Source organism: Ceratina calcarata, unplaced genomic scaffold (genome assembly GCF_001652005.2).
Source record: "Ceratina calcarata isolate Rehan_Ccalc_2016 unplaced genomic scaffold, ASM165200v1 scaffold574, whole genome shotgun sequence".
Classification (NCBI taxonomy): domain Eukaryota; kingdom Metazoa; phylum Arthropoda; class Insecta; order Hymenoptera; family Apidae; genus Ceratina; species Ceratina calcarata.
In genome coordinates this window covers 31,268-43,173 of record NW_017176950.1, presented here as the reverse complement: position 1 = coordinate 43,173, position 11,906 = coordinate 31,268, and the positions used below count along the sequence as shown (strand labels likewise).

The 11,906-nt window shown below is 34.2% G+C and overlaps 1 protein-coding gene across 1 annotated transcript; it reads left to right on the top strand.

Moving 5' to 3' along the window:
• The first annotated feature begins 1,101 nt into the window (after positions 1–1,101).
• On the top strand, positions 1,102–9,222 carry LOC108629551 (TBC1 domain family member 25). The gene is made up of 9 exons (XM_018032300.2): positions 1,102–1,896; positions 4,070–4,179; positions 4,925–5,020; positions 5,094–5,256; positions 5,575–6,232; positions 6,606–6,993; positions 7,063–7,374; positions 7,492–7,905; positions 7,987–9,222. Exons 1-9 carry the CDS (start codon positions 1,855–1,857, stop codon positions 8,405–8,407), a joined length of 2,604 nt encoding a protein of 867 aa, XP_017887789.1. The 5' UTR covers positions 1,102–1,854; the 3' UTR covers positions 8,408–9,222.
• Positions 9,223–11,906: the final 2,684 nt, after the last annotated feature.

Genomic DNA, 11,906 nt, shown 5'->3' with positions numbered 1-11,906 from the left:
AACTTACTTTATTAATGTAATTCTGATATAAGAAAACATATGCATTATACTTTAACGCGGATGTTTTTCATAAGGCTCAAAGATTAATTTTGAAACATGATCCCATTTATATTCTTAATGAATCGTATCAACATTTTTTATTACATAATTCCAAAATCTGAGCACATGAAACTATCTCCCTAATAATAATTACGAGGATGATATGAACATTTGTTTTTGCCTGAGCACTCAGGTATTACCTATGTATATTACGCTTAGAATCTATTTTTCTCAATTACTCCCTGTCTCCTTGAAGTTGAATATAAAAAGCTCTAAATTACTAATTTCTATTTCATTTGCACATTTATTTTCTAATAAATTGTTCGTTCATAATACGAAAATCGTAAAAAATAATTAAAACAAAACATGTTATCTTTTGTAGATGGCACCATAATCCAATCATAAACGAGATATAATCGTGTGCGAGATATGCATTGCAACTGTTGTAATATAGTGAAAGCAGTATTAAATAAATATAAAGCGAAAATAGTCTGAACAGACTGCTGTTGAAATAAATTTTGTCTGTCTGGCATCTAAGTGCAGTAACGTATTGTGAAACGTATTGTATACCGACATCAGACTCACCGATGCTTTTTTTCCAGCACGATAGATAATAGGTGTCTCAGCATCTGGTCGTTTATTAAAAAAGTCGGAACCAGTAAACTTATTATTTTTATATCTGCATTTTACCCCAAATATCGTTGTTTAGACTAGACCGACGACAGTTTTGCTTGATGTTTCTTACTTCCCGGTCCAACATATCTTAGAGGGCGCCAAAAATTTGTTGGGCCGGGAGGTCTCATAAGGCTGCCACAACATGTAAGATTATGCGGCCGGTTCAACATCGACGAATGTTTTTTTTTCTATTTCTTCAGTGGCAATATATTCTAGAGGTTGTCAAAAGCTGCAGATCTTTTTGTGCGACACGAAGTCTCATAAGGTTGTCACTCCATGAATCATATGTCAATCTTTAGAGAGTTCTGCTCCATCTCCATGATAGTATCAGTGTGGCAATACTTTTTCATGTAGATGGCGCTTCGTGATGTCATATGCCATCACCGGCACCGTCGGAAGTCGAAGACGCCTCTTTCTAGCGTGCTCGGCGACGCTCGGTTCTCTTATTCTCGCTCTTTCTCTTCTTCCTCGCGCAAACGTATCGCCGAACAATATTACTTCACCATTCTCTTTGTCTGTCTTTGTTGCGCTTCTCGTATTTCCCCTCTCGCCCCTCTTGGTGTCAGTGGTTTTTACGGTACAAAATTACGTACGCGCACTATGCGCACTAGTTTCGGATAATAAACCACCCAGTAATGCTCGGTATGGCTGTACTTTGCGCAGCGATGTCAACGATGACACGATGACGACAAATCTTGGCGGTTAAAGCTTGAGAAAGGCGCGAAACGATATTCTCGACATTTAACATCCTGTAACGTGGCGTTCAAGCGTCTGACTTCTATCAATCCGGAATCGCGGGTTCTTTTGCGAAAGTGTCAAAAATTGGTGCATGATCTACGAAACGTTCGAGGTTTCTTTGAAAGAAGTGCTGTGGCAGTGTCCTATTTCGAAACGAATATGCTACTCTCGAAAAGAAGCCAGAGCCTCGTACTGGATCGGTCTGTGTGCGTCTTATGAAACGAATTAACCTAAGCAATAAAAGAAGTGCAGAATCTGTTGAAAAATGTCGAGTACCGTTCGGTTTTACAAAAACATCTTCCTTGAAGACGCAGATTTCTATGGATCTGGAATTGTCCCCATTTATTGAGCGTTCCTTTTCTCCGTGTCGACGAGATAGTCTATACATACAAAACGTCAGACATGTTCGGATGTCCTAGAGAGGCCGTACGCGTCAAAGTGAAGGTACGGGTTCGCCTTGCGAACTTAAATGATGCACTAATTTTACTACTACATTCATTGTTATTTCCTTACATTTCATTTCCTAACCAATATATAATTTCTTATTTATATATCGATTCATACAATTTTTTATACGGTTGTAGTATTTTGTTGTTGCGCAGGAAAGAGATAAAAAGTCATTAAATTACCAGTAGCATGTGTAATTGCTTTTTTATTGTTACCTATCGTCCTTAGTAATGTTTGTTTAAGTTGTCCCTTAAAATATATGTACTTATATGTTTGTCTTTCAATTCCTTCTTTAGTATCACAAGATAGATTGCTGATCTTTATGCGTGTGTAAGAGACATAAGTGTGCTGGTTTTTTTATCAGTCCATTCAATATGCAAAATCATAGAAAATGTTAAAAGCGAAATGGATGCTATGTCATTTAATTCATAAATGCAAACAATACGTTAATTTCATTCTTCAATTCTCTCTTATAAATATTTTATTTTACATAAAAATTCGCAGTCTAATCATAAGTAAGCACTATTATATAGTGTAGAAGATTAGACCTTCTATTTATACACATATACTAGTATTATCGAATTTTCAGTCATATGACTACATTAACAGACTCATTACGTACCATTAATTTTTACATACATATATATTTGTGTCGATTTCTAAAAAGTTTTCGTTACGATGTTCAAATATGCTTTCTACAACAATTGTGTCAATATTAATGAAGTCAAACTTTCGTTTCAACTTCGCTGTGGTACATATGTGTACGTAAATCGAAAGCGCGTACCAAATTAAACTAAGTATCGTACAAAATAAAAGCACGCAGTCTTGATAATAAAACTAATTTCATTTTCATGGCCTGCGGTGCTCGCGAACTGTTATAAATGTATGAAAAGTAGGTGGTTTTAACATTATATCGGAGAACAAAACGTTTTACAATTGATAATCGGTAGTCTGAAAAATTCATTAATACATGACGTCGTTTTACCTATCTTTACGAAATATTTCTGGCGGAAACGTTCAGTTAGGGAACAAGAAATATAACTTTCTGATATTTATTCCTTCGATAATCAATGAAAGTCAAATGGAGTAAGTAATACTTAGTTTCTTTCAACATACACCGAAATAACTTCGTTGTAATGTTTATCTAAAACTACTTGGTACACGTTAATATTCTCTCACATATGGCCTTACAATTTGATGAATTCATGGAGAATTTTAACTATGAGAAAATTGGATCGTACCTTATTTCGATCAAAATCAATGTGAATATTATTAGACGAAGGTTTATACATGTAACTGCTGCAGCAGTTTAACTGCCAAGTGGAACTTAATTTTACTTTTAAGTGTTAACTCTATTAGACGTCTATGTTTACTGATCTTACCTTCCTAAACGTTTTTTCATCTTTGCTAATATAGATTAGTATATTTATGATGGTTACTAAAAATTTTAATCTTATCATTGTCATTCGAGTCTCGAAACGGACACTGAACTTTATGAAACTACTATACTCATCGATTTGGTTCGTTATTTCGCTCTAAATACAACAATACAACAGCAATATCCGTAGGTGATGCGAATCTATATCCACAATATTTCTAGATAGCACAAAAAGAGCAATACAAAGACCAAGAAAAACGAAGTCAATTCTATTGACGTAGCACACATACGTTTTACATAACAATTTGAGTGGCCTGAGTTAAGCTATTCTAGAAAACTTCTAATGGTATATTGAAACAAAAAATAAATAGCGAACGATGTGATTCACTTTTTTTTACGCTGATTTCGTAATATGTAATTTCGTAACGAGCTGATCTAGAGTAGCCCAAGATTGAAATCAGATTAATCTTGTCTTATCATTTTACATGGCCAAGAATAACTTACTCTACAAACCCTATTCATCAATTCCTTCTTATTCTCATTCTACAAATCTTCATGGATAGAATATAGAAAGCATCGTATAAGCCCTCTAATTAATTTTTCGTATCAATTTCCTTTACTAATTCTCTAGAATAATTTTCTTTAAAAAAAACAACGAATTAATATAATAATGAACCTGTATTAGCAGATTCCTTCTTGCTGAAATCTTTATGCATTTCCTTTTAATTTCGTTTCTTTCTATAATTGGAAGAAAAAAAAGGGTGAATATCTATATCAGAAATTTCTGTCCAGAAATGCGAGACAAGACATCAGCCTGAATATCGAAAATTCAGTGTGGATCCGCAGATAACATCTATTGAAGTGCTACAGAGTATACTTATCAAAGCGTTCGACATCAAAGGGTGAGAGATGATACCATTGTTAACACTATATAATAGTTGAGTATACTACATCAAATACGCGATAAAGAGTTAAAAAGGAAACTTTGGCTAACGACTATTTACTTTGTGCGCCTGGAGATTAGCATTTATCAACGAAGCCGTGGCGCATGTTTCGTTAGATTAAAAAACGTCCAGTTGCAACCATCGTTAAAAAAATAAGAAAAGGAATATTTATTTCAAGAAACCGTAATTTAATAACTTCCAAAAAATCACAACTGATTAAATAATATTAATAGTACACATACGTAGATTTAGTAATTTAATAAATAAGGGGACAGTAATTATGTAAATTGTAAAATCGTGATATGCATCGAGAAATCTGTTTATATTACTTTAGAAAATGATTCCTCTTACTTTCTCATAAAATGAAAGTATACTTAATTGAAGAAAGTATAAAGTAATTAAAAACAACAGTACTTAGATTATAATGAATAATAAATGTATACAGATTGTCTTTCACTTACAGTAGCTTTGGAATAAAGTTTTTTATTTCATCTTGCATTGACTAACATGTGATTGATTAAGCAATTATGTATTTTTATTCTATAAATCATTTATTATTTATAAGACTATTGAACGAATTATGAAAATGGATATTATGTTAGTCAAATTATGTACTCCTAAAAATATTCATCATGAAAAAGTTGATTAGTGCTCGGCAAAATCTGTTCACGTTAAAGAAATCTACTTTTTCGGATATTCACAGAGAATTCACTGTTTCTTATCGAGCGATAGACGATTATGGATCGGAAACGTATTTGTTCTTACTTTCTGATTGGGATTTGGACGCAGCGTTCATCAGGTATCTTCTTTTATTCAGATAACACACTGTTGGTAGATAACAGTGCTTTAACCGATAAAACATGATATTTTAGCGCCTCTGAACCGTATCTTTACCTGCAAGTAAACTTGAAACCGTTCGGAGAAACAGGTGACTGTGAATGTTACTGGGAACAGAATGCGCAGGAAGTGTCGACACGGCAAGAAACCGGGTTTCCATACAGAACGCCTAAGTTACCTGGTCTCATAATGAACAAGGCGAGTATCATTACGTTCTTCATTCACTCACGATGTAGCACATAGCTATTTATCTTCCATAAGAAAATTAGTTCGTAACAAAATGTAGAAATTATACGTACTCGAAACCCTATTAGACGAATTATCTACAGTAACTCCCATTCGGACACATTTCAAAAGGGATCCAATATTAAAAAGGTTATTCTATTTTGAAGTATGTTCGTAAACGAAATTGTACTTATACGTATATTAAGCTTTAAACATTTATTAAATGTAAGTTTTAATTTTAAAATATAATGTACAAATTTGGAAAGACTTACATAAGAGCATATCTTACAGATGGAGAGAACGCTGAACATGGTTCAGCGTGCTTTAGGTAACTTGGGCGAAGAATCGACACATCAACAAGCCGCTCAACCACCGCGACCGCCCTTAACGGACGCTGAATTCCGACGTTTCTTGGACCCCATCGGACAAGTAGTACACCCCAAAGAACTGAGAGCTGTCATATATTTTGGAGGTATCGAGCCTAGTCTACGTAAAGTAGTTTGGAAGCACATCTTAAATGTATATCCCGAGGGTATGTCCGGCCGCGAGAGAATGGATTACATGAAGAGGAAGTCGCAAGAATACTTGAATCTTCGAGAAAGATGGAAATCTTTGGTACAAAAGGGACAGAACGTGGGTGATTTAGCATATGTAACAAGTATGGTACGAAAAGACGTTCTGAGAACGGATAGACATCACAAGTTTTATGGTGGTTCCGATGACAATCAGAACACGGCCAGTCTTTTTAACATTTTGACTACATATGCTTTGAATCATCCAAGCGTAAGCTATTGTCAAGGTATGAGCGATCTAGCTTCACCCTTATTGGTCACCATGAGAGATGAGGCTCAAGCGTACATATGCTTGTGCGCCCTTATGAGAAGATTAAAAGATAACTTCATGCTTGATGGAATCGCGATGACCACGAAATTTGCCCATTTAGCAGAAGGTATGTACAAAACTTAAGCAATTACAAAACATTATCCAGATATTAGATATAAGAAACAGGGATTGAAAACAGTTATGATATCGGTCGCGGTTCATACACCCCTACGATAGACAATTCTAGAATCTAAGGGCATGTCTGAAATTAAAAATTTCTGGATAGTATTTTGAAATGAAGGTTTCAGTTTAATCTGTTCCTGAGTAATCATCTTCCAAACTCGGACAATTTTCGACAGAAATTTCGTCATGCCGTAATTTTTTGACTAGTGTGTAAAGTTTGAATCAATTGCTTTTCAATCCTTGATGAGAGAAGTACAGCGTAATACTAAAGTCATTAAAGGATAAAATATTAACAGACCAATAAAACATTTTTTAAGGCTTACAACATTACGATCCTGATTTCTATGCTTATCTGAAATCTCACCAAGCGGATGACCTGTTGTTCTGTTATCGATGGCTCCTACTGGAAATGAAGCGCGAATTTGCTTTGGATGACGCTTTGAGGATGCTCGAAGTTCTGTGGGCCGCTTTGCCAGCATCACCGCCAAATGGAGAACTTAATTTAGCGGAAGTACCTTTTCCTCCGCCTTCACCTCCGCCAAGCCCGAACGTGAAACATATTCGTGAGAACGCATATACAAAAGTTTGCGCTATCAGACGGCAAAGTTCTTCCGCCAGTATCGCCACTACTGGAAAAAGAAAAACTGTAAACACGGAGGATCCGTCGCTGCAAAGCTCTACAGACACTAATGGAGACTCAAAAAGGTACTTCTACGCAAATCGATGAAAGCAGCGAAGTGAATAATAATACAAAGTGAAAACCACTATCTGCAGATCGAGCTCTCCTTACGAGACGTTTTCTGAGCCAGAGAATGATTTGACTTCAACGAAGAATCGACGAAATACAGAGTCCACGGAAAAGTGCCTAAGTACAGATTCGCTATCTGGTAAATCTAAACGCGTAAACTTATTGGAATTGAAAGAAAGACTGTCGTTGCCTAATAAAGATCAATGCAAAAGTAACGAGCAGAATAACGATGGCGAGAAAAAATGTGCTCGTGTAGTAAAGAATCTAAACGAATTTTTAAATTTTACCAGCCTTAATCGTAGCAAAGTAACACCATGTGATGCTGAACCAGAATTGAGGTGAAACAATATATTTTTTAATACCGAATAGAGAATCCTCTTATGCTCGTCTACGATTATTTTTTACTGATGTACAGTAAAAATAATTTTAGACCAAAAACTATATCTATTTTCTAGGCGCGTCTCGAGCGAAAGCGGCGTGATCAGAGTTTTAAGGGACGAACCAAGTTCTCCGGACGATCCAACCGATTTCTTCCCCATGACTACTTCAATGACCAGAGAATTAAGACTGGAATTAGAATCACTCGATCGTCAAGTCTTCGGACCATCGCCACCCAGCGATCAACAATGTGATTGCGTTCTTTCTAAAAGAGAAAGTGAATTAGGAGATAGTGAAACAGACACAGAATTAGCAAAATGTAGTCCAGCAGATGTGTTTGTGTGGGAAAATCCTTTGCACATGTTGCAGCAGAAACATCATCCTGCTACTCCCGACGAACAAGCAGAGCTTGAATACGACGGTGAAATATTGGAAGATAAAAACGGTGTCAAGTCAGTTACACCAATTAGATTACTTAAACGCACTACTAGGTACAAAGTAACTTTATTTACTCTGACAGAAGAAAACATTTTGAGATAGAGCTTTTAAAAACAATAATTACAAAATTACAGATCCGAATCAGCGTCGGATAGTGAGGAGGCAGAAAGCTGGCATCAAAATGCGACGGTACAAGAAAGCCCGACCAAGCAAACCGTACAAGAACACTGCGAAGAAGCTACGGAGCTTACGAATCTCATTCCAGCGGGCACTTGCGAGGATCAGTTAGGAGAAAGTTCTTTACCTCCACCTCACGAATTTGGCGGTGGTAATCCGTTTCTTATGTTCCTGTGCATCACCCTGTTATTACAACACAGAGACTTTGTTATGCGCAATCAGATGGATTATAACGAGATGGCAATGCATTTCGACAAAATGGTTCGCCGACACAATGTCATCCGTGTGCTCAATCAAGCGAGACAACTGTTTGCTGGTTACCTTAGAAGGCATTCTTCCTCATCATTAGCCACGAAATCAGATTCTGTAAACGTGTAATAATTACTGGTTAAATGTTGTACTTAACAATATCGTATTAATACGAAATGCGAAATGAACGATTTTAAAATATACATATATTGTACCTTTTAAGACAAATCACGAGAAGAGAAAATAAGTTTAAAATATGTTTTTTAAATCGGACAAGACGAATCAAAAAACTTCTGTACATTAAACAAAATATCAGGTAAAATACGTATCAGTGATAAACTAGGCAATAAGAAAGCTATATAAAATAACTTCTTCCAGGTGCTCTTTTAACCATGCGTTCATGAAAAATTATTTAAATGTTCTTTAAAAATTTTTTCAAGTTCTCATCGTTTAACGAAGAAAAATGATGAGACAATATTTTTTATATTATTTATTTGCATTTATCAACATTTATTACTTGCTGAATTTCTCTTGTTAATAAAAGTTTATTTTACTAGGAAAAATAAGTTTAGCTTCAGGGGCTAAACCTTCCCTGCAATCATGTAGGTATAAGTGAATACAAAAATACATATATATAAACTAATAATTAACTACCATGCAATAGCAGTTGTCATTACCTGTTCAGAATAATCCTTACATTTCACGTATAGTTTTAAAGTCTATGAAATTAAGTAAAGTAAACACTCTTCTGATAAGTCTATGTATAGAAATTACAGCACACCATTAAAACGAAATGGAAGCGCTTTGTTCTCGTAACCGATATAATATTAAATCTATTCTTTACCATTTACCAATACCTACATATAATAATGTCTATTTTATACTCTTTAATTATTATACAATACTCATTTCTTTCTTTTTAATAAAATTTTGTTCCATAAGCAGTCGTTACATACTTGCAATAATATTATTTCTTGCGGAATGATAATAATCAATTCGATATTATTCTCTATTTTTGAACTTGTTATTTTACTGATATCTTTATTCCTAAAATTTACTGTTCATGAATGAATGAAATATTTCCTAGAAAATAGTAAAGATATCGCAATGAAGCAATGAGGAAGTTATCTTTTGGACCTTCAGTTTTAATTCGAGCCGTGATATATCGATCCATCGGAATCAGAGATATTTGCTCCCGTCATCTATATAGAATTGACCTATAAGTGGTAATATGAGTACAAAAGCTCGTGTCACCGAGGTCAGAAGGTCAACATTTACGTTGCAAACTGGTGCATAGTGCATCGGCTAGTATAGATATTGCCAGTATTGCAACAGTTGCATGAGGGAGAACTAAGTTAAGAGATTATTTTTAATTTCACTTCTTCTTCCTTATTTTTTTAATGTCGATTAGTAGACGAATCCCAAACATTTTCTAGATTCTCGGTACAATGAAAAGACCCGAACGTATTCGAGAATCTCGACATTCTCTAGATCCCGATAAAAATGCTCGCCCCCAACTAATTCGACACTTTCGGGTTTTCGCAGGCTTCTACTAATTAATTGAGCAACAGATAGTTTTACGAAACACAAAGTCGCCTACCTTTAATTACATTTTTTCTTCTGATATTGGATAGGAAGATTTTCATGACACAGCTGTAAAAAGTATGGTGCAGAATACTTTTAAAGGTAATAAGGAATGTTATAATAACTCTTTAAACTACACATTACAATTGTGAATTTTTTACTTTACAAGATATAACAATATTAACTTAAGGCGCAGGCAGTGGCAAAACCCATTCGATGAATACAAATTAACGTACAAGGGGATGATTTGGGCATTGATCTTGTTCTTCTTTCATTTCAACTATTATATCTTGCTTTGGGATCTCCCGCCTCAATTCGCACATCCTTTTTTCTAATTCTTGCATCTTCTTATGTTTCGCTTCTACTATTTTATAAAGTTCAGAAAAGTATTTAAATATAGCAATATTAAGCAAATATTTAGTTTAAGCTCACTTCGAGCAAACATTATTCGCCATAATCCTTCACAACGATTGCATGAATACATCTCGTTCAATTTGAAGAAACTATATTTCTTGTTTTATTTCATGTATCTCTTTGGAATGATCGATTGTTTGCTGCGATCTTTTTAAAAGTTCAGCTGTTACACTTTCCTTAATAGCGAGCTGTTTATTAATATTTTGCACTTTATTGTTCCGCTTCACTTGAAGTAACGATTGTATCAAGTCTACCTCTGACCTCTGTTGCTCCTGAAGCGTTAAAATCGTTAAAATCCAAGCGGTACAATTAAATTGTTAAATGCCTGCCATAGGCATACGCACATCTCATCACAGCTTTTAATACGTATTTTCAAATAAAAATAAGGATCATGTTTTATTGTAATTTCTTTTATATACGATTTTATGTTATCTGTAACATACATCAGTCATACCCACGTACAAGTTTGTGAGATATTTGAAAAATGTTTTTATCACGGTATAATATACGAATTAGAAATTTTTATGGAAATCTGTTTTGATTATTATTTTCGTCTCGATTTTTTGTTACCAAAACAGCAATCGTGAACAGAATATTGATTTCAAGAGAGATAAATAATAGTGCAAAAATTAATCAATCCATATCATTCCTTGTTAAAAGAAAATTAGAATAGGAAAAAATAAATATAAAAATTTCTCCCGCTTACCTTGTTAATTTACATATCCTATGTTTTGGAAGCAAGATTAGATTTTTGTTTACTAAAACGTGTTTGTACATTTCTTATTCATATATTTGAAATGAATGCTAATGCAAGCTAATTAGTTACTAAAAAATAAAAATTAAACATATGACGGAAATGAAGTGGTAAGGATAGTGATTACAATCAATGTTTTATACTTGAATAAATATAATCATACACAAACAAGAGACAAAAAATCGATAGTATGATGGAAACTAAATAAAGACTATGAACACACGTGTATGTACGGATAATAACGTAGTAAAGTATACGTTTCCTAATTATATGAAATAATAATAATATGCGTATATGTATATTAGGAATATCAGAAAGTATGTACTAGAAAAGTAAGCAGACTTCGTTCGGCAATACATTCGAACGTCGTTCTTGTTTGTAGCTTGTACACAATAGGAATTATTTAATATACAATTGTAACTTTATTCTGTACATAGAAAAGAAAAAATAAATGTTTGCAAACGCTTTGGCAAACATTTATTTTTTCTTTTCTATGTACAGAATATACATGGTGGTATGAATTAAAGATCTGGTATAAAATATACATTGAATCCTGAACTCTGCTTCCTTAATACATCAAAAGTTAAGATCGTGAAGGACAATACATCGTAGAAGTAATAAGTAAAAGTACACTACGTCGATATAAGTGTTATATATTTCATAATAAGCATAATTCTTATAATATAGTAGCTCGTGAAGCGCTTATCGACAGCATCGATTGAGAGTTTTACAAGAGTTCGTATGCATTCTTCGTGCGATCCGTGTATGAGTATTGAAAAACAAAACGACTTTGAACTTGATCGTAAAACTGAACCTACGTAAATGGCAAGGCTCAACGGCATGGCATACATATATATATATATATAATGGCATAAC

Coding starts and splice junctions, on each gene's coding strand:
- LOC108629551 (XM_018032300.2), top strand. CDS start 1,855: ATGTTCGGATGTCCTAGAGAGGCCGTACGCGTCAAAGTGAAG. Junction 1,897..4,069: donor CCGTACGCGTCAAAGTGAAG/GTACGGGTTCGC, acceptor ATTTCTGTCCAG/AAATGCGAGACAAGACATCA. Junction 6,994..7,062: donor ACTAATGGAGACTCAAAAAG/GTACTTCTACGC, acceptor CACTATCTGCAG/ATCGAGCTCTCCTTACGAGA.